General features: G+C 43.5%; 1 protein-coding gene across 2 annotated transcripts in view; it reads right to left on the bottom strand.

The window, feature by feature from the left end:
• LOC106568149 (uncharacterized) overlaps positions 1-23,775 on the bottom strand; it is a 47,371-nt gene extending 23,596 nt beyond the window's left edge. Inside the window, exons 1-9 of one of the 2 annotated variants that reach the window (XM_014138224.3) lie at positions 23,230-23,775; positions 22,586-22,663; positions 22,188-22,272; positions 22,044-22,079; positions 20,380-20,519; positions 19,528-19,651; positions 19,253-19,397; positions 18,971-19,081; positions 5,780-5,907 (exon numbers count right to left, since the gene is read on the bottom strand). In XM_014138224.3, coding sequence (XP_013993699.2) covers positions 5,780-5,907; positions 18,971-19,081; positions 19,253-19,397; positions 19,528-19,651; positions 20,380-20,519; positions 22,044-22,079; positions 22,188-22,272; positions 22,586-22,663; positions 23,230-23,419 — 1,037 coding nt within the window. In that variant the 5' untranslated portion in view covers positions 23,420-23,775. The remainder of the gene's footprint in view (positions 1-5,779; positions 5,908-18,970; positions 19,082-19,252; positions 19,398-19,527; positions 19,652-20,379; positions 20,520-22,043; positions 22,080-22,187; positions 22,273-22,585; positions 22,664-23,229) is intronic. The other variant, XM_014138223.3, reaches the window with a different exon arrangement.
• Positions 23,776-27,270: the final 3,495 nt, after the last annotated feature.

Below are 27,270 nucleotides of genomic sequence, written 5' to 3'. Positions count from 1 at the left end.
TGGTGACTGGTTATAGTTGTAGTAGTGTCTGCAGTAGTAATGTTGGTGACTGGTTATAGTTGAAAAAGTAGGTAGTTGAAAAGATTGATTGATTGATTGATGGATGGATAGGATAGCCTGAACAAGTTGGTTTGGTGTCTCTGTATGTTCAAGAGTTACAATTATTGTTGGTGGGTATTATAAGCTAATTTAAGCACATTTAAGTAGTTATAATTTATAGTGCAGACCAGAGCTATTGCGAACCAGAGCTAGCTAGCTACGCCCAGGACCAGAGCTGGACCCGATCTAGTGCAGACCAGCGCAGTAGTTGTGGTCATTAGTTATGATGGTGTGGCCATTAGTGTTGGTCAGTAGTTGTGGTCAGTAGTTGTGTGGTAAGTAGTTGTGTGGTCAGTAGTTGTGGGTCAGTACGTCTGTGGTTCAGTAGTTGTGTGGTTAGTAGTTGTGTGGTTGTGGTCAGTAGTTGTGGTCAGTAGTGGTTAGTAGTTTTGGTCAGTCGTTTTGGTAAGTAGTAGTTGTGGTCAGTAGTTGTGGTCAGTAGTGGTTAGTAGTTTTGGGCAGTAGTTTTGGTCAGTAGTTGTGGACAGTAGTTGTGTGGTTGTGGTCAGTAGTTGTGGTCAGTAGTGGTTAGTAGTTTTGGTCAGTAGTTTTGGTAAGTAGTAGTTGTGGTCAGTAGTTGTGGACAGTAGTTGTGTGGTTGTGGTCAGTAGTTGTGGTCAGTCGTGGTTAGTCGTTTTGGTCAGTAGTTTTGGTAAGTAGTAGTTGTGGTCAGTAGTTGTGGACAGTAGTTGTGTGGTTGTGGTCAGTAGTTGTGGTCAGTAGTGGTTAGTAGTTTTGGTCAGTAGTTTTGGTAAGTAGTAGTTGTGGTCAGTAGTTGTGGTCAGTAGTTGTGGTCAGTAGTAGTTGTGGTCAGTAGTAGTTGTGGTCAGTAGTAGTTGTGTGGTTGTGGTCAGTAGTGGTTAGTAGTTTTGGTCAGTAGTTTTGGTAAGTGGTCAGTAGTGGTTAGTAGTTTTGGTAAGTAGTAGTTGTGGTCAGTAGTTTTGGTCAGTAGTTGTGGACAGTAGTTGTGTGGTTGTGGTCAGTAGTTGTGGTCAGTAGTAGTTGTGGTCAGTAGTAGTTGTGGTCAGTAGTAGTTGTGTGGTTGTGGTCAGTAGTGGTTAGTAGTTTTGGTCAGTAGTTTTGGTAAGTGGTCAGTAGTGGTTAGTAGTTTTGGTCAGTAGTTTTGGTAAGTAGTAGTTGTGGTCAGTAGTTTTGGTCAGTAGTTGTGGACAGTAGTTGTGTGGTTGTTGTCAGTAGTTGTGGTCAGTAGTTTTGGTCAGTAGTAGTTGTGGTCAGTAGTTGTGTGGTTGTTGTCAGTAGTTGTGGTCAGTAGTTGTGTGGTTGTTGTCAGTAGTTGTGGTCAGTAGTTGTGTGGTTGTTGTCAGTAGTTGTGGTCAGTAGTTGTGTGGTTGTTGTCAGTAGTTGTGGTCAGTAGTTGTGTGGTTGTTGTCAGTAGTTGTGGTCAGTAGTTTTGGTCAGTAGTAGTGGTCAGTAGTAGTTGTGGTCAGTAGTTGTGGACAGTAGTTGTGTGGTTGTGGTCAGTAGTGGTTAGTAGTTTTGGTAAGTAGTAGTTGTGGTCAGTAGTTGTGGACAGTAGTGGTTAGTAGTTTTGGTCAGTAGTTGTGGACAGTAGTTGTGTGGTTGTTGTCAGTAGTTGTGGTCAGTAGTTTTGGTCAGTAGTAGTTGTGGTCAGTAGTTGTGTGGTTGTTGTCAGTAGTTGTGGTCAGTAGTTGTGTGGTTGTTGTCAGTAGTTGTGGTCAGTAGTTTTGGTCAGTAGTAGTTGTGGACAGTAGTTGTGTGGTTGTTGTCAGTAGTTGTGGTCAGTAGTTTTGGTCAGTAGTAGTTGTTGTCAGTAGTTGTGGTCAGTAGTAGTTGTGGTCAGTAGTAGTTGTGGTCAGTAGTTGTGTGGTTGTTGTCAGTAGTTGTGGTCAGTAGTAGTTGTGGTCAGTAGTTGTGGACAGTAGTTGTGTGGTTGTGGTCAGTAGTTGATTGATTGATTGATTGATTGATTGATTGATTGGTTATGCGGTTACTAAAAGAGCTGTATCGTTAAATTGGTAATAGATATTTTTGTTTCCGACTTAAGATTTGAATAGCAAAGAAGGGCTACAAGATGTCATACCCTCTAACATTTTGTCTAAGTTGTTGGCAAAGTGGTCATAAGTTGCATTGTTGAATTTACAGTGAATGGAATGTTGGAAGTGATGATGTTATAATGGGGCCTTTGGAATACTGAGGAAATCCCCTGAAAGTGGATGGAGGACAAAAAGGTTAGTAGTTTAAAAAGTATAAAATAGATCAAAAAGTTGTATACAAGCAACTCCAATCCAGTCTCCACGTTTTAAAGTTTCAACGGTGTAAAAGGAGTAGCATGCTAAAAAATAATAATAAGTCAGAAGTATGTCAGAGACTTAAATTGGGGACTCTTGCTTCACAAGCCCCTTTAACTATAAGTCAGAAATAAGTGATATAATATTTAAAGTGTAGATGCTTTCGCAAGCCAATTTAATGAATGGCTGAATCACTTTATACAGTATTTCTGCTTTACTATCAAACTGCATGAGAAGCAGACAGCTCTCCTGACTTGAGCAACGCCACAACAATAAAAACAACACCATTAATCCCTTTAGTTTATTTTCCTATACAGCACATGGACACTTTCATATTAAACTCAACCGAAATGAAAACTAGCCAGCCTGTCTGTGTACAGATGTAGGATTTTAATTTGATCACCCTGTTGCAGGAGAACTTTCTTGCAATGCAGGACATTTTTAACTTGTAGTGCATTTGAGGTTTAAAAAGGCTTCGTAAGATTGTAATTTCCACTTTGAAATTTCAGACTTGATTTTCCCTTACGAAAAATGTATCAACCCCACTACAAAATAATAATTCACATTTCCTGTTACTGTATGATTATTCACTTGATGTAGCGAACTGGCTCAAATTAAGATCCTACATCTGTAGCTCTGAACTCATCCATATTACTCCCAGACAGTCACTGTTTGTAAAACATAAACACGTAACACACGTACGCCCCTCCCTCTCTGTTTATGCAGTGCTTTAAAAAATACAAAAAAATAAGGAACACAACTCCATTTATGAAAAATGTATTATAGTTTTTTCCCCCCTGGTTTTTATTAAAATGTGTTTTTCTAATGCATTCCCCCCTGAATGTCTCTCTATTCCTCATGTGACACAGACAGTACTGAAAGCTTCCCCTCACTTAAACCTTTTGTGTGTGTGTGTGTCTGTGTGCGTGTGTGTGTGTTCGTGCGTATAGAAGGATTACAGCGGCCAATCCTCCTGTTGATGACTACTGATTAATGACTACCTGATGACTTTCCATTGGTGCATATCCATACAATATTCTCTATCGCTCTACTTTTTCCTCCACATATTGTGCTGTCTCATTTTGACTCAAATGACTTAGCAGAAGCACTACAGGCGAGGGAGATATGAGTCAATATAATAAAAAGTGCAACACTGAGCTTCAACTGCCTAGATGAGTGAGTCTCTAGACTAGTGTAACTCACATTTTCCATCCTGCTGCCATAGAGCATAGAGCATGATGCTCATGGATAATCACCAGAGCAGCGTGTAAAAACGCTCTCTTCTTGTTCACTTTCCTTACCGGCCGATGGGGTTTTATTTTCCCCATCCCCTGCCATCCTCAGGCCTCTCTCCTCTCACTGAGCTCTGCTACCCCCCCCCCCCCATCCCCTGCCATCCTAAGGCCTCTCACTGAGCTCTGCTACCCCCCATCCCCTGCCATCCTCAGGCCTCTCTCCTCTCACTGAGCTCTGCTACCCCCCATCCCCTGCCATCCTCAGGCCTCTCTCCTCTCACTGAGCTCTGCTACTCCCCCATCCCCTGCCATCCTCAGGCCTCTCTCCTCTCACTGAGCTCTGCTACCCCCCATCCCCTGCCATCCTCAGACCTCTCTCCTCTCACTGAGCTCTGCTACTCCCCCATCCCCTGCCATCCTCAGGCCTCTCTCCTCTCACTGAGCTCTACGACCCCCCCCATCCCCTGCCCTCCTCAGGCCTCTCTCCTCTCACTGAGCTCTGCTACCCCCCCCCCATCCCCTGCCATCCTAAGGCCTCTCACTGAGCTCTGCTACCCCCCATCCCCTGCCATCCTCAGGCCTCTCTCCTCTCACTGAGCTCTGCTACCCCCCATCCCCTGCCATCCTCAGGCCTCTCTCCTCTCACTGAGCTCTGCTACCCCACACCCCCCAGTAGTCTGAAGCCCCGCAAACAGCAGAGGCCGTCACAGCTGGTGAGACAGGAACAGGAAGTGAACCACCACTCACTGTGACCTCATACACGGCGGACAAGCCAGGTCCCTTCATGGATCATGCCCTGCAGCAGTGGGCAGCATCTGTGTGCATCCGAATGACAATAAGGCCAGTTCGATTCACTGTCTCCACCTTTCTAACCGTCTTACTATTTTTCTCTCTCTCTCTCAGTGACCCCCCGCCCCCAATCATCAGAGCACCTACCCTGAAAATTGTTTATTGATTCATCAGTCATGGTATGAATTTCACACATTGTTATAATGCGCTTATCAGACATTATCACAGTCTTACCACAGAATTTCACTGTAACTCTATAACTGTATGACTCATTTAGTCTCTTGCCAGATCTTTGGGCGCTAAGCATTGACAGCCTTAGCAACAGTATCTCTGATACTCAGTTCTTCTCATGATCAGACTCTCCCATAGAATAGAGATAAAGATAAATCCCATAGATATTAATGTATCTATTTCTATGGTAAATCCTTCAGAACAGGACAAGATGAGCTCACAATATAGAAGTTCCTCCTTTAGAACCACAGGCATCACCAGATGGTAACTCCATTGAATAGATTAATCATCAGCATAATTAAAATGTTAAATCTCGAGCTCATTATCCAGTAATGGCAAAAATATAAAATCCTTACATTACATGGGCTATATTCTAAAGTTATTAGAGAAAATAGAGTACATTGGAGAACAAAATAGAGTACATTTGTGGATATGTTATTGGACATTTGAGAGTATGTGAGAGTTGTCCTGAGACCTTTATAATTGGCTGTTTTTCCAGCCTGGACTCCATGATGCACTCAGAGGACACACTCTCTAATGATTCAAGGGAACTCATGAACACTGGCGTAAAGAGTTCAACCTAATGCACGCACACACACACACACAACACACCACCACACCACACACACACACACACACAAAGCTTCAAAGCAAAAGAAAGCAAGTAAGTAAAAAGAGAGGGAGGGAGGACAAGAGAATACATAACATGTTCTCAGCACAGAGGGTGTTATTTTTAAACCGGAGCCCCAGGTGTCTGTGAAGTGAGCTGGAGAATGCAAGGGGTCACCCAGGTCATGGTAAAGAAAAGAGGGAGAATAATACTAGAATAAAACCTTGCAGAGAGAGAGAAAGCTGGTAGACAAAAAAAAGCTGAGAGAGAAAAAGAGAGAGAAGGAAAGAGCGAAAGAGACAATACTGAGAAAACTGCTTAACTCCAGCTACAGCCTGGCTACCGGCATGGACAGAGGCACACACAGAGACAGGACAAGGTCAGAACAAAACACTCCTTTTGTTTTGGTAAACTGTTTAACCCTGAGGCACAGCTGTGTGCTCAGACAGAAGATCTTAGTATACGTGGAGGTTGGCATGTTTGAGCAGAGAAGTGAACGATGCTACTGTAAAAGCAAAAAGAGGGTTTCTGTGTAAAGTCCTCACCTTCCACCCCACCTCTCTGGCAGGAAGTCCTCTGGCTGGTGGAACACTTCCGGGTCACGGTGGATGGCGTGGCTAATGTACATGGCAGCGTAACCCTTGGGAATGTGGAAGCCTCCCAGAGTAGTGTCCTTTGGAGTGAATAAAACAGTAGGAGACTGGCATTGAGTTGTGAGGGCAGTCATTTGACAATAACTCAACGTGGTATAAATACTATAGTACTTTAGTGTTTTTGCAGACTTGACTGTAGTGCGGACTTCCGCAAAAACACTATAGTGAATACTGTAGTATTTACTGTAGTATACTGTAGTATTTACAGTTAACTATAGTATAAATACTGTAGTAAAAGAAAACTGTAGTATATACTATGGTAATTAATGTAGTGTTTTTGCAGATTGTAGTAAACTGTAGTATTTACTGTAGTGTTTTTGCGGAATGTAGTATTTACTGTAGAGTTTTTGTGGACTGTAGTACACAGTCGTGGCCAAAAGTTTTGAGAATGACACAAATATTAATTTTCACAAAGCAGTGTCTTTAGATATTTCTGTCAGATGTTACTATGGAATACTGAAGTATAATTACAAGCATTTCATAAGTGTCAAAGGCTTTTATTTACAATTACATGAAGTTGATGCAAAGAGTCAATATTTGCAGTGTTGACCCTTCTTTTTCAAGACCTCTGCAATCCGCCCTGGCATGCTGTCAATTAACTTCTGGGCACATCCTGACTGATGGCAGCCCAATCTTGCATAATCAATGCTTGGAGTTTGTCAGAATTTGTGGGTTTTTGTTTGTCCACCTGCCTCTTGAGGATTGACCACAAGTTCTCAATGGGATTAAGGTCTGGGGAGTTTCCTGGCCATGGACCCAAAATATCGATGTTTTGTTCCCCGAGCCACTTAGTTATCACTTTTGCCTTATGGCAAGGTGCTCCATCATGCCAGAAAAGGCATTGTTCGTCACCAAACTGTTCCTGGATGGTTGGGAGAAGTTGCTCTCGGAGGATGTGTTGGTACCATTCTTTATTCATGTCCGTGTTCCATGGCAAAATTGTGAATGAGCCCACTCCCTTGGCTGAGAAGCAACCCCACACATGAATGGTCTCAGGATGCTTTACTGTTGGCATGAATGACACAGGACTGATGGTAGCGCTCACTTTGTCTTCTCCGGACAAGCTTTTTTTTCCGGATGCCCCAGACAAATCGGAAAGGGGATTCATCAGAGAAAATATGACTTTACCCTAGTCCTCAGCAGTCCAATCCCTGTACCTTTTGCAGAAAATCTGTCTGTTCCTGATGTTTTTCCTGGAGAGAAGTGGCTTCTTTGCTGCCCTTCTTGACTCCAGGCCATCCTCCAAAAGTCTTTGCCTCAATGTGCGTGCAGATGCACTCACACCTGCCTGCTGCCATTCCTGAGCAAGCTCTGTACTGGTGGTGCCCTGATCCCACAGCTGAATCAACTTTAGGAGACGGTCCTGGCACTTGCTGGACTTTCTTCGGCGCCCTGAAGCCTTCTTCACAACAATTGAACCGCTCTCCTTAAAGTTCTTGATGATCCGATAAATGGTTGATTTATGTGCAATCTTACTGGCAGCAATATCCTTGCCTGTGAAGCCCTTTTTGTGCAAAGCAATGATGACGGCACATGTTTCCTTGCAGGTAACTATGGTTAACAGAGGAAGAACAATGATTCCAAGCACCACCCTCCTTTTGAAGCTTCCAGTCTGTTACTTGAACTCAATCAGCATGACAGAGTGATCTCCAGCCTTGTCCTCGTCAACACTCACACCTGTGTTAACGAGAGAATCACTGACATGATGTCAGCTGGTCCTTTTGTGGCAGGTCTGAAACGCAGTGGAAATGTTTTTTGGGGATTCAGTTCATTTGCATGGCAAAGACGGACTTTGCAATTAATTGTAATTCATCTGATCACGCTACATAACATTCTGAAGTATATGCAAATTGCCATCATACAAACTGAGGCATCAGACTTTGTGAAAATTAATATTTGTCATTCTCAAAACTTTTGGCCACGACTGTACTGTAGTGTTACTGTAGTGTTTTTGCACACCGTAGTATACTGTAGTATTTACTATAGTGTTTTTGTTTTATTATCTTTGACATAGAAGTGAGGAAACCGACTGGAGAATTACTAAAATAGCATATTTTCCATTACTTGAAGGTAGGTAGAACTGGGGTCTGAACACATAGTTGTAATGAACACAATATGTCAATACCTAGCATTGACATATGGGTGGCATAAATTGGGATATGGGGGAGGGGAATGGGTAGGGTACAGTTCAAGTCAGAAGTTTACATACACCTTAGCCAAATACATTTTAACTCAGTTTTTCACAATCCCTGACATTTAATCCTAGTAGAAATTCTCTGTCTTAGGTCCGTTAGGATCACCACTTTATTTTAAGAATGTGAAATGTCAGAATAATAGTAGAGAGAATGATTTATTTCAGCTTTTATTTCTTTCATCATATTCCCAGTGGGTCAGATGTTTACATACACTCAATTAGTATTTGGTAGCATTACCTTTAAATTGTTTAACTTTGGTCAAATGTTTCTGGTAGCCTTCCACAAGCTTCCCACAATAAGTTGGGTGAATTTTGGCCCATTCCTCCTGACAGAGCTGGTGTAACTGAGTCAGGTTTGTAGGCCTCCTTGCTCGCACACACTTTTTCAGTTCTGCCCACAAATTTGCTATGGGATTGAGGTCAGGGTTTTGTGATGGCCACTCCAATACCTTGACTTTGTTGTCCTTATGCCATTTGCCACAACTTTGGAAGTATGCTTGGGGTCATTGTCCATTTGGAAGACCTATTTGAGACCAAGCTTTAACTTCCTGACTGATGTCTTGAGATGTTGCTTCAATATATCCACATAATTTTCCTTCCTCATGATGCCATCTATTTTGTGAAGTGCACCAGTCCCTCCTGCAGCAAAGCACCCCCACAACATGATGCTGCCACCCCCGTGCTTCACGGTTGGGATGGTCCAAACATAACGATGGTCATTATGGCCAAACAGTTCTATTTTTGTTTCATCAGACCAGAGGACATTTCTCCAAAAAGTACGACCATTGTCCCCATGTGCAGTTGCAAACCGTAGTCTGGCTTTTTTATGGCAGTTTTGGAGCAGTGGCTTCTTCCTTGCTGAGCAGCCTTTCAGGTTATGTCAATATAGGACTCGTTTTACTGTGGATATAGATATTTTTGTACCTGTTTCCTCCAGCATCTTCACAAGGTCCTTTGCTGTTGTTCTAGAATTGATTTGCACTTTTCGCACCAAAGTACGTTCATCTCTAGGAGACAGAACGCGTCTCGATCCTGAGCAGTATGATGGCTGCGTGGTCCCATGGTGTTTATACTTGCGCAGTATTGTTTTTACAGATGAACCTGGTACCTTCAGGCATTTGGAAATTGCTCCCAAGGATGAACCAGACTTGTGGAGGTCTACAATTTATTTTTCTGAAGTCTTGGCTAATTTATTTTGATTTTCCCATGATGTCAAGCAAAGAGGCACTGAGTTTGAAGGTATGCCTTGAAATACATCCACAGGTATACCTCCAATTGACTCAAATGATGTAAATTAGCCTATCAGAAGCTTCTAAAGCCATTACATAATTTTCTGGAATTTTCCAAGCTGTTTAAAGGCACAGTCAACTTAGTGTATGTAAACTTCTGACCCACTGGAATTGTGATACAGTGAATTGTAAGTGAAATAATCTGTCTGTAGACAATTGTTGGAAAAATTACTTGTGTCATGCACAAAGTAGATGTCCTAACAGACTTGCCAAAACTATAGTTTGTTAACAAGAAATTTGTGGAGTGGTTGAAAAACAAGTTTCATTGACTCCAACCTAAGTGTATGTAAACTTCTGACCTCAACTGTATATGCAAATTAAATACTGTAGTGTTAACTATAGTTCAAAAAGTGGAGTGTTTCTGCTGACTGTAGTGTTTTTGCGAACATTACAGTGTTATTTTTGCGGATAATACTGTAGTATTTACCATAGCATTTTACAGTATACTACAACAGTCTATAATAAGTACTTCACATGATCAAGGGATACTACAGTCTGTAGTATAGTATTCTACATTATAAACGGGGTAGTTAGAGCCCTGAATGCTGATTGGCTGACAGCCGTATACCACGGGTATGACAAAACATTTATTTTTACTGCTCTAATTATGTTGATAACCAGTTTATAATAGCAATAAGGCACCTCAGGGGTGCGATGCGTCGTGCCTAAGAACAGCCCTTAGCCGTGGTATATTGGCCATATACCACACCCCCTCGTGCCGTATTGCTTAAGTATACTACAGTTTACTACACAATTCTGTAGTCAATACTTAAGTATTTTTTCATGTGGGAATGGTTGATTTTCCTAGAAATCCTAGAGTCACATACAGTGCTGCTATGAACATGGTAGAAACAACCTGAGGTTTGTAATTATACAAACATACATTTTGTATATAATCAGTAATCACTATTTACTTACTGAATATTTTTCGACACAAATCCGGAAGCTTATAAGAAATCACGCTGTGCACTCAGATGGACCATCAAACAGGCCTAGCGTCAATACAGGTCTAAAATGTAACCCTACTACACCGACTCTGACGCTCGTTGGATGTGGCAGGGCTTGCAAACTATTACAGACTACAGAGTGAAACCCAGCCGCGAGCTGTCCAGTGACGCGAGCCTAACAGACGAGCTAATTGCCTTTTATGCTCGCTTCGAGGCAAGCAACACTGAAGCATGTATGAGAGCACCAGCTGTTCCGGACGACTGTGTGAAAACGCTCTCCGTAGCCGATGTGAGCAAGAACTTTAAAACAGATCAACATTCACAAGGCCGCGGGGCCAGACGGATTACCAGGACCTGTACTCAGAGCGTGCACGGACCAACTGCCAAGTGTCTTCACTGACATTTTAAACCTCTCCCTGACCGAGTCTGTAATACCTACATGTTTCAAGCAGACCACCATAGTCCCTGTGCCCAAGAAAGCGAAGGTAATCTGCCTAAATGACTACCGCCCCGTAGCACCCACGTCGGTAGCCATGAAGTGCTTTGAAAGGCTAGTCATTGCTCACATCAACACCATCATCCCGGAAACCTTAGACCCATTCCAATTTACATACTGCCCCAACAGATCCACAGATGACGCAATCTCAATTGCACTCCACACTGCCCTTTCCCACCTGTGAGAATGCTGTTAATTGACTACAGCTCAGCGTTCAACACCATAGTGCCCACAAAGCTCATCACTAAGCTAAGGACCCTGGGACTAAACACCTTCCTCTGCAACTGGATCCTGGACTTCCTGACGGGCCGTCCCCAGGTGGTAAGGGTAGGCAACAACACATCTGCCACGCTGATCCTCAACACGGGGGCACCTCAGGGGTGCAAGCTTAGTCCTCTCCTGTACTCCCTGTTCACCCAAGACTGCATGGCCAAGCATGACTCTAACACCATCATTATGTTTGCTGACGACCGGCAACGATGAGACAGTCTATAGGGAGTAGGTCAGAGACCTGGCAGTGTGGTGCCAGGACAACAACCTCTCCCTCAATGTGAGCAAGACAAAGGAGCTGATTGTGGACTACAAACAAACTCACCAAGACAGTTGTGAAGAAGGCACGACAACACCTTTTCCCCCTCAGGAGACTGAAAAGATTTGGCATGGCTCCCCAGATCCTCAAAAGGTTCTACAGCTGCACCATCGAGAGCATCCTGACCAGTTGCATCACCGCCTGGTATGGAAACTGCTCGGCAACCGACCGCAAGGCGCTACAGAAGGTAGTGTGTATGGCCCAGTACATCACTGGGGCCAAGCTTCCTGCCATCCAGGACTTATGTACTAGGCGATGTCAGAGGAAGGCCCCAAAAATTGTCAAACACTCCAGTCACCCAAGTCATAGGTACCGGAGTGCCAAATCTAGGTCCAAAAGGATCCTTAACAGCTTCTACCCCCAAGCCATAAGACTGCTGAACAATTAATCAAATGGCCATCCAGACTATTTACATTGACAGCCCCCCACCCTTTGTTTTTACACTGCTGCTACCCGCTGTTTATTATCTATGCATAGTCACTTTACCCCTACCTACATATACAAATTACCTCGACTAACCTGTACCACCACACATTGACTCAGTACATTTCAGTGCATTTCACGGTTGTATACCTGTTGTATTTGGTGCATGTGACAAATACAATTTGATTTGATTATAGTTACTCCACAATACTAACTTAATTGACAGAGGGAAAAGAAGGAAGCCTGTACAGAGTACAAATATTCTAAAACATGCATCCTGTTTGCATCAAGGCACTAAAGGAATGCTGTCAATAAAATGTCCTGAAATCAAAGTGTTATGTTTGGGGCATCATGTTATGGGTATGCTTGTAATTGTTATGGACTGGGGATCGTAAATGTCACTGTAGGCACTACATGTGTTTGCGCGCATGTGTGTGTGGATAGAGACCTGTGAGTGCATATCGCCAGTGCAGGTAGAGTCACTGCAGATAGTCCATACAGATAATCCGGGTAGCTATTGATTAGCTATTCAACAGTCATCAGAGGCGCCAGGCCTTACATGGCATCATTAAGGTGGCGGATTAAGATTCCTGAGCTTTCGGAAAGACGTGAGTAATCCTCTCAAATGGAACGGGGGTGTGTGCAGCGGCATTTTGAGCATGTCCTGTTGTTGCTTGCTGGTGGAATATTAACTCTGAGGTCAGTGAGTCTCACTGTTCTCTACAATGGACTGACTGGAGATGATGTTGCTGAGCTAGTTTCCACTCTGGACAGTCAGAAATAATGAGGAAACACTGACAGACCATCGCCTGTTCTAGACTCTTTCTTTCCTGCTCTAGCTAGGCCACTGTGTTCATTGACTTAGCCCTTGGCTCTTAGACATCATCACACTTTGCCTCTGTAAAGACCTCTGCAACAATCACTCTTGGACTCACACACTTTATTCTGGAGCTCATGAAAGGCTTTATGTTTCACGTCAGCCGCTGCGTCCCCTTTGTGCCAGCCTATGATCAGAGATGGTCCAGACAGCAACTCTTGAAATCCAGACCCATCTCTGCCCATGTTGTGTTTATTTATTTCCCTCAGAACCCAGAGCCCCAGCCAGCCCAGGTGGGCCTGCTAATGGGGTTATACATAAAACATCCTCATCTGGCCAGCTGCCTGCCTGGCTTCCTGATAGCAGGATGTGCATGTCACTGGGAATAAGGACCAGGCCTGATGAGGGGCTGTAGTCTACTGGGGACCTGTGATACATTACTGTAGTTCCTCAGCTTCAATCAGCCCACTTTAAAAGCCAGGGATCATGAATACAGACATCCTAAATATGTGATCTCTCTTTTCCTATTTTTAAATCGTTTTCATAGGATCTTATTTCCCCAGAATCTCTGCTACTGTACAATGATCCGTGTTCCTTTTCAAAAAACAATGATAAGTATTCCGAGAAGTGTTTTGTCTAGCACTCTGCAGAGTGTGGAGACACATTAAGCAGTGTTTTTCAGAGCCTGTGTGTGTGTTTTGTGTGTTTGTGTGTGTGCTCGTGCCTGCGTGAGTGTGAACAGTGTGTGTGAGAGAGTGATCTCTGCTCTGCTCTGAGAGGACGCTCTCTGTCTCTCCCCCTTGATAAACAGGAAGCAGCTTTTCAATAATGACACCACAGTGCTTCTCTGTGATGGACTTAATGCCTTAACAAACACCCCAGTTCCTCTAATTGAGTTAATGTTTTAACAAACACCCCAGTGCCTCTAATTGAGTTAATGCCTTAACAAACACCCCAGTTCCTCTAATTGAGTTAATGCCTTAACAAACACGCCACTGCCTCTAATTTAGTTAATGTTTTAACAAACACCCCACTGCCTCTAATTGAGTTAATGCCTTACCAAACACCCCAGTGCCTCTAATTGAATTAATGTTTTAACAAACAGTGCAAGAGGGGGAGAGAAGAGATGAAGAATGATTTATTCCTCTAGTCCTTGAAAGCGGCAGCTCTAGCCTTTAGCTCGGTGCGGATGTTGCCTGTAATCCATGGCTTCTGGTTGGGATACAGTCACTGTGGGGACGACGTTGTCGCTGCACTTATTGATGAAGCCGGTGACTGAGGTGGTATACTCCTCAATGCCATTGGATGAATCCCGGAACATACCCCAGTCGCACTGTTTGTTAAAACATTAATTCCGTCCCTCTCTTCGCCCCAACCTGGGCTCGAACCAGGGACCCTTGCACACATCAACAACTGACACCCACGAAGCATCGTTACCCATCGCGCCACAAAAGCCGCGGCCCTTGCAATGCAAGGGGAACAACCACTTCAGGTCTCAGAGCGAGTGATGTCACTGATTGAAACGCTATTAGCGCGCACCACCGCTAACTAACTAGCCATTTCACATCGGTTACACTAGCAAAACTGTCCTGTAGTGTAGCATCCACGTCATCTGACCACTTCCGTACTGAGTGAGTCACTGGTACTTCCTGCTTTAGTTTTTGCTTGTAAGCAGGAATCAGGAGGATAGAATTATGGTCAGATTTGCCAAATGGAGGGAGAGCTTTGTATGTGTCTCTTTTCTCCTCTAGTTGCATATGTGACATGCTGGTCGAAATGAGGTAAAACAGCTATAAGTTTGGCTGCATTAAAGTCACCAGCCACTAGGAGCGCTGTTTCTGAATTAGCATTTTCTTGTTTGCTTATGGCCTTATACAGCTCGTTGAGGGTGGTCTTAGTGCCAGCATCGGTTTGTGGTGGTAAATAGACAGCTACGAAAAATATAGACTCACTTGGTAAATAGTGTGGTCTACAGCTTATCATGAGGTACTCTACCACAGGCGAGCAAAACCTCAAGACTTCCTCAATATTAGACATCACGAACCAGCTGTTATTGACAATTAGACACACACTCCCACCCCTCGTCTTACCAGACGAAGTTGTTCTGTCCTGTCGATGCACGAAAAACCCAGCCAACTATATATTATCTGTGTCGTCGTTCAGCCACAACTTGGTGAAACATAAGATATTACAGTTTTTAATGTCCTGTTGGTAGGATAGTCTTGAAGGAGATCATCCAGTATATTCTCCAGTGATTCCACATTGGCCAATAGAGCGGATGGTAGAGGTGGGTTACCCACTCTGTATATGATGTATATGATTAGAATATCATGGTGTGATTATGGTAACGTACAGGAACTCAAGTACTTTTGTTCTTCCGATCTGGAATACCTCACCACCAAATGCCGACCGCATTACCGCCCAAGATAATATTCTTCGCTCATCATCATCACTGCCGTGTACATTCCCCCCAAGCAGACACCACGACGGCTCTCAAGGAATTACACTGGACTATGTGCAAACTGGAAACCGCATATCTTGAGGCTATATTTTTTTGTAGCTGGGGACTTTAATAAAGGAAATCTGAAAAAAAAGAAATTCTATCAACACATCTCCGGTGCTACACGTGCATCACAAACTCTCGATCTTTGCTACTCTCCCTTCCGGGACGGCTACAAGGTCCGCCCCCTCACCTATATTATTGACGAATACACTGATTCGGTGACTGGGTTCATCAGGAAGTGCACTGTGATGATTAGAACCACAAATTGTGGATAGATGGCAGCATTTGCGCAAAACTGAAAGCGCAACCTACCGCATTTAACCATGACAAGGTGACTGGGAACATGGACATGTACAAACAGACCAGCTTTGACCTCCGTAAGGCAATCAAATAGGCAAAATAGACAGTACAGGGACAAAGTGGAGTTGCAATTCGACGTCAAGGACACCAGATAATTAAGGATTAAAAAGGGAAAGCCAGCCAGCCACCAACGCCTCCGTTGCCGACGTAAGTCATTTAAGCGTGATAACTCTCGGAAAGCTGTCGGGCCAGACAGCATCCCAAGCCGCATCCTCAGAGCATGTGCAGACCAGTTAGCTGGAGTGTTTATGGACATATTCAAGTCCATATCGCTGTCATGTTTGAGAGAGTCTCATCTATTCATAGAGTGGTCATATTAGTTAGTAAGCCAAAACTTTCGGACACCACAGACGTTTTTGTGAGAAGACCGATTTTCGGGATGTCTCCTGGTCTGACAAACAGCACTGTAGCTCTGCCACTTTCCACCGCAGATGCTGAATGTAGACACAGTTGGATGAGGTGGGGTTGAGACACAGTCCAATCAAAAAAATATTATGATGTAAATTTGACTAGCCGGCCTCCACCCAGTACCCTGCCCTGAACCTTAGTCACTGTTACTAGCTGTTCTTGCCTCAGCAGCCTCCTGTGATATGTACATATCTACCTCAATGACCATGTATCCCTGCACATTGATACAGTATGGTTATGGTACTCCTTGTATATAGCTTCATTCTCATGTGTTTTTTAAATTTATTTAACTCTGCATCATTGGGAAAGAGCATGTAAGTAAGCATTTCACTACACCTGTGGTTTGCTACGCATGTGAAAAATACAATTTGATTTGCCTGGCTGGCTGGCTGGCTTCGTAGGTATGGGTGAAAGTACTCGCTCTTTCTCTAACGCTCTCTCTCTTACCCACTTCAGCTGTTCTCCCTCTCTTGCTTGGTGTTCTCTCTCTCTCTCTCTCTCTCTCTCTCTCCCAGGGGTGGACTGGGACAAGAATTCGGCTTTGACATTTTATCCACACCAGCCCGCATCACTGAGCGCGCTTTCTCTCGGGCACATGGGGGGAGAGGAGAGTGGCTTGCTGGTCTCAGCAGCAGGCCCCAGCGAGGGAAAAGGCACAGGGCAGACACTTTCATTACATGAGTCATGAGGATAATGCACTTTACTATTTGACCAATTCATGGTTTAAGCCACCCAAAAAATGTGAAGTTTTGAGTGAGCTGACAACGTAGAATGTGCTCTTTCTACATTTATTGGCACCTTTTCCGTTTTTTACGATCCATGATCTTGGCTGTCTAACTGATGACAGAGTCGGAGCAGGTCTCTTTGCTGATGCCGTGTTTAACTTTGAACATGAGTTTGCATAACCTCAGCTCAGCCTATCAGAAAACCAGGCCGGCACATCTTGGTTGGGGGGCCGGCCTTTACCCACTGATGAGCCAAAGGCTCATTATAGATTATTATAACTGCAAAATTGCACAAATATATATATAAAAAAACATCTTAACAGGCCCATGGGCCGCCGGTCATTTCATGTTTTTTTTATTGTTTTATTTCTAAAAATATATATATTTTTTGTGTGTGTCAATATCGACCAGCCCACCGAACCAAAAAAATCTCTCTCTCTCTCTCTCTCTCCCTCCACCCATGACGATCACCCTCCCTCCCTCCCTCCCTCCCTCGCTGTAACATCAGTGTTTACCGCCTCAATCAATTACCCATCATAACCTGGGCGTGTGGGTATGCATTATTCATCCACCTGCCGGGATAGAGGGAGGGAGAAAGGAAGGGAGGGAAGGAGGGGGAGCCGTGAGAGCACATGACAAGGAAAGTGTCCCAAATGGGACCCTATTTGTCACTACTAGGGCTCCGGTAAAAATAGGGTTCCATTTGGGATGCAACCATGGTGCCTCCCCCCTCCTTCCACCCCCATCATGAATATGTAACACCCATTCACACACCTTTCTGTTACCACAGTGACGTAAACACTCACAGGCAAACAGGAGCCTGAAACATCCCAAACATCCCAATCTACATGTGAGACTGTGGGCATAACCTCAGTTCACTGACTACCATCGATGGAGTGGGAGGAGTGTGAGTCACAAAAGTTTCCTTTCAGACAACCCTGGAGAAAATAAAATGTACAGTACAGAGCGTAGTGCAATGTTAATTAATTCATGACTAAAAATATTCTGATATGAAATTTTGTGTTAGTGACTTTGTGTGTGTGTTGCTATGGCCCAAAGGCAGAAGAGGCCCAGCTGTACTTCCCTGTGGCTGCTAGGTCTACTGGGAGCTGGGCTCTGAGGCAAGACGACCAGAAACTTAGGGCTCCTCTCCTCCCCGCCTCTCCTCCTTCTCCATCCCTCCCTCCTCCCCTATCCCTCTTTCTATCCTTTCTCCCATCCTCTCCAACACTCTGTCACCCTGACAGTTCACTCTGCACAACAGATTCATATTCATGAACTATTTTGATTAAATATGCATCTATGGCCACCTGTTTGGGCCTGATTAATCTCAATACTTGTTTTTTCTGCTCCTAGTTGTGTTGATGCCTCACTGGCTGGTTGAAGACCAAAGTCCCTTATTATTAACAACCTGTCCAGGTCAGGACTCACTAAGGGAGATATCTCTACATCAGACCAATTGAAGAATTTTCCTAATAAAAAATTCAAGTTCAACGTACAAAGATTATGCTAACTATACTCACTCAGTGTTAAAAAAGGTGAAAAATAAATTACACAACATACTAGCTAGTAAACAATTTAAGCCATTGCAAATGCATGCTATTACTTTTTCCACTCATAAAGCAAACACAGCCCTTGGGTAAGAGGGTCAATCAATTTGAGCCCAATCAATTCCCCTCATGGGCTGTTGTTGTTGCGTGAAGAGGCATGAGGTCACACTATTCCAAGATGGACGTCATCAACTGGACCATTTTCATTATAAAGCCAGCCAGTGAACAATGAAGAGATGACAATCACAGTAAGCCAATAATCTATTGGCTGACAGCTCTATTACTAAAAACAACCATAATACAATATTCAATAGCTTATTTTCTGTCACACAATGCATTCATTTCTGCATCTGCATCATAAACATTGACTTGGATGTAGGAGGCCTGTTTTGATTAATAGCCTTCCTGTTATCAGACATACAATACAATGAGATGGGCATAAAAAACAGAGTCGATAGCTGTATACTCACGCTTGGGCTGCTCATGCAATATTTCAGAAAGATAATCATTCATAGAGGATATCAACTGGGGAACATGTGAACATACTTGTCATCCATCATTTTAAACAACTTAGAAAGAAGTTCATTGTCACTGCGTGCCGCAGGGAGATCACAGTTGGCTATCATAAGTCAGGAAAATACATGATGTTCCCTTTACAAGCAGACTTCTTTAGAGATCTATGTGGGCATGCTACTCCCCCTTGAGCTCAGATCATGAATGGACAGAGAGAGCTAAGATATGAGATCAAATGTTATTGATAACAAGCAATGTTGTGGACTCACTTGATTGGCTATTCTCCTTCCACCAATGAACGGAGGCCAAAGTCTCTGTATTTCCAGGAGGACGTAGTAAAGGTAATCAGGGTCTGCCCTCGCATGATTCCTAATTTCCTTCTGACAAAAGAATGACGCGTTAGTGTTCGTACAGGATTCCAGCAGTACTACACTGATCCAAAGCAAGGCATTTCCAAAAGCTGTGTAGTTGTTACTACAATGTAAGGTCAACATGATTTAAAGTGCGTTCCCGTGCTCTGAAGGTTTAGTAAGAGAACTGGGCCGTCTCACCTTGCCTGCTCCACTCAGAACCAGGGTGAAGGAGGTGAGTAAGGATGCCAGGGCTTTGGGGATCAGAGCAGAGATGAACAACAGCAGATGCTGGGAGGCACAACTGGCATCAGGGAGAGGTAGATCACAGAGATAACCTACAAACCTACAGAGCGATAGAGAAAGAGATAGTAAATGAGAAAGCATTAAGAGAAAGTGACAATGAAAGTGAGGAGAAGAATCACTTACATGTGACCACAAGGTGTGTGTCTATGACAACATATTTATGGACTCACCCCTGTCTCTGACACTCCAGCTTGTCTTTAATGATGTCCATGAGCTTGTCTTTAGCCTCCAGCGCTGTGCAAAAGCCAGAGGACCACAGAGGAACCTTCACACTGACTGGAGTTGAGATGATCCCTGTAGGGGAAGGAAAGGTCAAAGGTCACATTCTGACAAAATATATGTCTCTATCTCTGTTTACATCAACCTGAAAGGGGCCTATGTCTACCTATAGCAAAGCAACCACTACAGTTTCATTAGCCTAATATCCCCTTTTGAAAAGTATATTGGCTCACAATTACCACATTAACATGCTGTGTTAATGTAATAGTCATTGACACCTACTGGGTTTCACCGAGATGCCTGAGGCAGTGTTGTCAATGGAGGTGTTGAGATCTAATTACCACTGTAGCTCAGCTAATGCACAGATCTGTGTGTCAATTCCACTCCCTTTGAAAACAGGGCTCCTTGAATGCAGAGCAGTCTGTTTTGTCAGACATCTATCTGGCTATATGTATACTCACCACCCTCAGGGGGCAGGACGTTCTTTGAAAGAAAGTGAGAGTAAAGTGTTTCTTCAATTGCTGGTATGCTGAAATTGTAGTTGTGATTGTTCATTGAGGCCCAGTGTGGGCGGCATGCCTCCCATTGTAAGAGGGGAAAACCTACATGTGGCAGAGACTGATCTCACCGTGCCAGTGTAGGGTACAGAGCCTGTAATCTCACCGTGCCAGTGTAGGGTACAGAGCATGTAATCTCACCATGCCAGTGTAGGGTACAGAGCATGTAATCTCACCATGCCAGTGTAGGGTACAGAGCATGTAATCTCACCATGCCAGTGTAGGGTACAGAGCATGTAATCTCACCATGCCAGTGTAGGGTACAGAGTGCTGTAATGTCCTGGAAAAGCTCTGGTGTCTCATCTGGGTTCACATTCAGGAACAGCCCCAACACCAGTTCTGTTCCCAGTCGTTTAAACAGAGGGTACACCGACACGGGCTCCCCACTACACAAGAAGTGGTAATCAGAGAAGTGAACAGAACATACATGGAAATACAGTGCCTTCAGAAAGTATTCACACCCCTTGACGTTTTCCACATTTTGTTGTGTTACAGCCTGAATATAAAATAGATTAAATTGAGATTTTGTGACACTGGCCTACACACAATACCCCATGGACTCACTCTGTGTGCAGTAAGTGTTTAACATGATTTTTGAATGACTACCTCATCTCTGTACCACACACACACAATTATCTATAAGGTCCCTCAGTCGAGCAGTGAATTTCAAACAGAGATTCAATGACTAAGACCAGGGAGGTTTTCTAATGCTTGCAAAGAAGGGCACCTACTGGTAGATAGGTAAAATAAAAACAGACATTGAATATCCCTTTGAGCATGGTGAAGTTATTAATTACACTTTGAATGGTGTCTCAATACACCCAGTCATAGCCACGGGAAATAGGGGTGCTGAGGATGCTGTATCACCCCCTGATAAATCATCATTAAAAAACGATAAATATAAAAATTAAAAATAAGGAAAGATTTCAACACAACACATCACTGAGTACCATGCGTCATATTTTCAATCAGTGGAGGCTGGTGGGAAGAGTTATAGGAGGACGAGCTAATTGTAATGGCTGGAATGGAATAAATGGAATGGTATCAAACACATCAAACATATGGAAACCACGTTTGATACCGTTCCATTAATTCCATTACAATGATCCCATCCTCCTATAGCTCCTCACACCAGCCCCCACTGTTTTCAATCATGGTGGTGGCTGCATCATGTTATGGGTATACTTGTCATCGGCAAGGACTATAGATTTTTTTGAGTGGATAAAAAGAAACAGAATAGACCTAAGCATAGGCAAAATCCTAGAGGAAAACCTAGTTCAGTCTGCTTTCCAGCAGACACTGGGAGACAAATTCACCTTTCAGCATGACAATAACCTAAAACACAAGGCCAAATATACACTGGAATTGCTTACCAAGATGACATGAAATGTTCCTCAGTGGCTTAGTTACAGTTTTGACTTAAATTGGATTGAAAATCTATGGCAAGACTTGAAAATGGCAGTCTAGCAATGATCAACAACCAATTTGACAGAACTTGAAGAATTTTGTGCAAATATTGTACAATCCAGGTGTGAAAAGTTCTTAGACTCACCCAGAAAGAATCACAGCTGTAATAGCTGCCAAAGGTGATTCTAACATGTCTTGACTCAAGGGTGTGAATGAGAAATGTCTGTATTCACTTTAAATACATGTGCAAAAATGTCTAAAAACATGTTTTCACTTTGTCATTATGGGGTATTGTGTGTAGATACTGTAGGAGAGAATTATTTTCAATTTTTTTTCATTTTGAATTCAGGCTGTAACACAACAAAATGTGGAATAAGTCAAGGGTTATGAATACTTTCTGAAGGCAGTGTAAGTCATACATTTCTGGTATGGTCCTGCTAGTGTATGGTCGGTGAGACAGAAGTGCATGAAGGAATGTGAGTGGGGGTTTCAAGGGTTCTTACGTTGCAGAAAGGTCCTTCAAGCACCGTTCAGAAACACTGTGCAGGAAAGAAAAACAGAAACAAGCATTGTTGTCCTTAATGAAGGTATATTTATAATGACATTTGGTCACCCTGTCATACTCAATAAATGAAACTAGTCTTTACCTGTTAATGAGGTCAGAGCCTGAGGCCAGACACTTTCCTGTGAAAAGGTTGGTGAGAGACAGACGCAGCAAGCAAGCTTCCTCGCCTGGATGAACCATACAGAATACAAAATATAACACTATGGAGTTGCTCATAGCAGAAATAAAGAAAAAATGTGCAATAACTCCATCTATTGGTCTAAATAATGAATATTCTGTTTGTATGTTTTTCAACTTCTGATAAATTAATAAAACAAGCAAATCGTGTGAAGGCCTAAAGCAGCTTTACCCTGTGAACATGTACAATCAAATATGTTTTTGTAAAGACCAGAGGTGTAGGCTATCTAATACAACCCCTATACCATTATCAGCAAATTGCATGCAAGTTGCACCCTATGGACCTTTGGGACATCAACTCACCATTAGCAGTCACTATGTTGTCTCCATACATGTTGTGCATTACATCAGTGGGGTCTTTCAGGAACACAGATGACTTCTCTGAAATACAGTCATGATCACATCAGTTGCAATGTCCTCTTTCAATGGGGAAACACACTATTGTCACCCCTACCACCTAGGCAAAGCCACAGGTTCATCTCATGACATGGTCAGTTACCAAGCCCTGTCTAATCAATGGACAAATAATATATATTTTTTAATGTATTTTTAATTTAACCAGGCAAATCAGTAAAGAACAAATTATTATTTAAAATGACGGCTGACACCCGCCAAACCCTGACGACGCTGGGCTGATTGTGCGCTGCCCTATGGAACTCCCAATCACGGCCGGTTGTGATACAGCCTAGATTCGAACCAGGGTGACGCCTCTCGCACTGAGACGCTGCGCCACTCCGGAGCCAATCACTGATGTAATCATATCACATCCTACTAATGCGTTAAAAATTAAATGGACTCTAAACTGATATGTAGACTCATTCACGATTCATGAAAAGCAAAAACTATGAATGTTTCAAAATGTTGGCCTATTTGTCAAAACTTGTTAGCTTTGAACTGATTAGGTTATTGTGACACACACGCACATACACACGAATAAGTGGCTATACCGCAAAGTAATTCCTTCATCCCTTCCACCGAACAGACGAAGGAAGTTGGTTTGTTCAGAAGTCTTGATTGAAATATCCGTGTCCCATGCTTTTCAATACGTTGTTGACAAAAAGCCACTGGATCTCGGTAAAACTCCAAAGATTTGTCGCCCAACACAGAGACCCCCGCAGTGCCCACTAGTTTCGACATTATTTAAAATGAGTTTACTGCTGGGGTTAGCTCAGTGGTAAATTAAACCACACAGTTGTTGGATTAGACAGCAGATGGTCCAAAATAACGCTTATTCTGCATATACTATTGATCCATTCTGCAACAAGGTTGACGATAAACATGGCTATTTGTCTAACTATGCCATGAAAACGAACTCCGAAAAAAACCCACAGGATTAACGTTGCCAAATGTGTTTAGTTTTTTCTAAAAACTGCCATATTGTATTACACAGAACTATCACATTACTGCTATCTCATCGTGATATCTCGATGGCAACTGAAAGTATTCAGCAAAACGCTTCCTGGATGGACTTCAGTTAGTCCCACCCCCACCACTTCGTCAGGAGTGCCTGCAGTTCGAGCCTACTGTAGCAGATTGGCACACGTTTGTCTTCTTCTTCGATGAGGTTTAACGGCGGTTGGCATCCAATGAATGTTGCAATACCGCCACCTACTAGACTGGAGTATAAATCCCTTATCCTTTGATAGATGTATTTATTTATTAAAATAAACAAATACACTACCATCTAACACTACACTCACAAAAAAAGAAACAAGAAAAGAAAATAACACCCGACTCCACTATTTAAATAAATGTAATCCTACCTCAGGCCAACAGTCTGAAGGGATGGGACACCACCACTTAACACACCCTGTAACTCTTTTGACGTCAAGTCTCGCACACCAAAATACCTCTCTGCAGTTGCTACCACAACCTCAATTTTCTGCGACTCCCTGCACTAAATGCTAAAAATCCAATCGTACTGAAACATATATCACTTCTTGGTTTATTCTCACACCACTCCTCTCAGGATCCCTCCCCCATGACCCATTTTCCTCTACTTTCTTCACTGCCTCAGCAAATGACAACTTCTGCACTACTCTAAACCTGGAAACCCCAACCGGCCTCTCTACCACGGAACATTTCTGACCCCCAGCCCCATTGGCACCCCTACAATTAACACATACAGTGGGGCAAAAAAGTATTTAGTCAGCCACCAATTGTGCAAGTTCTCCCACTTAAAAAGATGAGAGGCCTGTAATTTTCATCATAGGTACACTTCAACTATGACAGACAAAATGAGAAAAAAAATCCAGAAAATCACATTGTAGGATTTTTTATGAATTTATTTGCAAATTATGGTGGAAAATAAGTATTTGCTCAATAACAAAAGTTTCTAAATACTTTGTTATATACCCTTTGTTGGCAATGACACAGGTCAAACGTTTTCTGTAAGTCTTCACAAGGTTTTCACACACTGTTGCTGGTATTTTGGCCCATTCCTCCATGCAGATCTCCTCTAGAGCAGTGATGTTTTGGGGCTGTCGCTGGGCAACATGGACTTTCAACTCCCTCCAAAGATTTTCTATGGGGTTGAGATCTGGAGACTGGCTAGGCCACTCCAGGACCTTGAAATGCTTCTTACGAAGCCCCTCCTTCATTGCCTGGGCGGTGTGTTTGGGATCATTGTCATGCTGAAAGACCCAGCCACGTTTCATCTTCAATGCCCTTGCTGATGGAAGGAGGTTTTCACTCTAAATCTCACGATACATGGCCCCATTCATTCTTTCCTTTACACGGATCAGTCGTCCTGGTCCCTTTGCAGAAAAACAGCCCCAAAGCATGATGTTTCCACCCCCATGCTTCACAGTAGGTATGGTGTTCTTTGGATGCAACTCAGCATTCTTTGTCCTCCAAACACGACGAGTTGAGTTTACAAAAAAGTTATATTTTGGTTTCATCTGACCATATGACATTCTCCCAATCCTCTTCTGGATCATCCAAATGCCCTCTAGCAAACTTCAGACGGGCCTGGACATGTACTGGCTTAAGCAGGGGGACACGTCTGGCACTGCAGGATTTGAGTCCCTGGCGGCGTAGTGTGTTACTGATGGTAGGCTTTGTTACTTTGGTCCCAGCTCTCTGCAGGTCATTCACTAGGTCCCCCCGTGTGGTTCTGGGATTTTTGCTCACCGTTCTTGTGATCATTTTGACCCCACGGGGTGAGATCTTGCATGGAGCCCCAGATCGAGGGAGATTATCAGTGGTCTTGTATATCTTCCATTTCCTAATAATTGCTCCCACAGTTGATTTCTTCAAACCAAGTTACTTACCTATTGCAGATTCAGTCTTCCCAGCCTGGTGCAGGTCTACAATTTTGTTTCTGGTGTCCTTTGACAGCTCTTTGGTCTTGGCCATAGTGGAGTTTGGAGTGTGACTGTTTGAGGTTGTAGACAGGTGTCTTTTATACTGATAACAAGTTCAAACAGGTGTCATTAATATAGGTAATGAGTGGAGGACAGAGGAGCCACTTAAAGAAGAAGTTTGAATGGTTTGTCCTCTGACAAATCAATTGTAAATTTCGGTGTTCCTCAAGGTTCCGTTTTAGGACCACTATTGTTTTCACTATATATTTTACCTCTTGGGGATGTCATTCGAAAACATAATGTTAAATTTCACTGCTATGCAGACGACACACAGCTGTACATTTCAATGAAACATGGTGAAGCCCCAAAATTGCCCTCGCTAGAAGCCTGTGTTTCAGACATAAAGAAGTGGATGGCTGCAAACTTTCTACTTTTAAACTCGGACAAAACAGAGATGCTTGTTCTAGGTCCCAAGAAACAAAGAGATCTTCTGTTGAATCTGACAATTAATCTGGATGGTTGTACAGTCGTCTCAAATAAAACTGTGAAGGACCTCGGCGTTACTCTGGACCCTGATCTCTCTTTTGAAGAACATATCAAGACTGTTTCAAGGACAGCTTTTTTCCATCTACGTAACATTGCAAAAATCAGAAATTTTCTGTCCAAAAATGATGCAGAAAAATTAATCCATGCTTTTGTTACTTCTAGGCTGGACTACTGCAATGCTCTACTTTCCGGCTACCCGGATAAAGCACTAAATAAACTTCAGTTAGTGCTAAATACGGCTGCTAGAATCCTGACTAGAACCAAAAAATTTGATCATATTACTCCAGTGTTAGCCTCCCTACACTGGCTTCCTGTTAAGGCAAGGGCTGATTTCAAGGTTTTACTGCTAACCTACAAAGCATTACATGGGCTTGCTCCTACCTATCTTTCCGATTTGGTCCTGCCGTACATACCTACACGTACGCTACGGTCACAAGACGCAGGCCTCCTAATTGTCCCTAGAATTTCTAAGCAAACGGCTGGAGGTAGGGCTTTCTCCTATAGAGCTCCATTTTTATGGAATGGTCTGCCTACCAATGTGAGAGACGCAGACTCAGTCTCAACCTTTAAGTCTTTACTGAAGACTTATCTCTTCAGTAGGTCCTATGATTAAGTATAGTCTGGCCCAGGAGTGTGAAGGTGAACGGAAAGGCTGGAGCAACGAACCGCCCTTGCTGTCTCTGCCTTGCCGGTTCCCCTCTTTCCACTGGGATTCTCTGCCTCTAACCCTTTTACAGAGGCTGAGTCACTGGCCTACTGGTGTTCTTCCATGCCGTCCATGGGAGGGGTGCGTCACTTGAGTGGGTTGAGTCACTGACGTGGTCTTCCTGTCTGGGTTGGCGCCCCCCCCCCCCCCCCTTGGGTTGTGCCATGGCGGAGATCGTTGTGGGCTATACTCGGCCTTGTCTTAGGACGGTAAGTTGGTGGTTGGAGACATCCCTCTAGTGGTGTGGGGGCTGTGCTTTGGCAAAGTGGGTGGGGTTATATCCTGCCTGTTTGGCCCTGTCCGGGGGTATCATCGGATGGGGCCACAGTGTCTTCTGATCCCTCCTGTCTCAGCCTCCAGTATTTATGCTGCAGTAGTTTGTGTCGGGGGGCTAGGGTCAGTCTGTTACATCTGGAGTATTTCTCTTGTCT

Source organism: Salmo salar, chromosome 13, assembly GCF_965601325.2.
Source record: "Salmo salar chromosome 13, fSalSal1, whole genome shotgun sequence".
Classification (NCBI taxonomy): Eukaryota; Metazoa; Chordata; class Actinopteri; order Salmoniformes; family Salmonidae; genus Salmo; species Salmo salar.
This window is presented reverse-complemented; position numbering and strand designations above follow the sequence as displayed.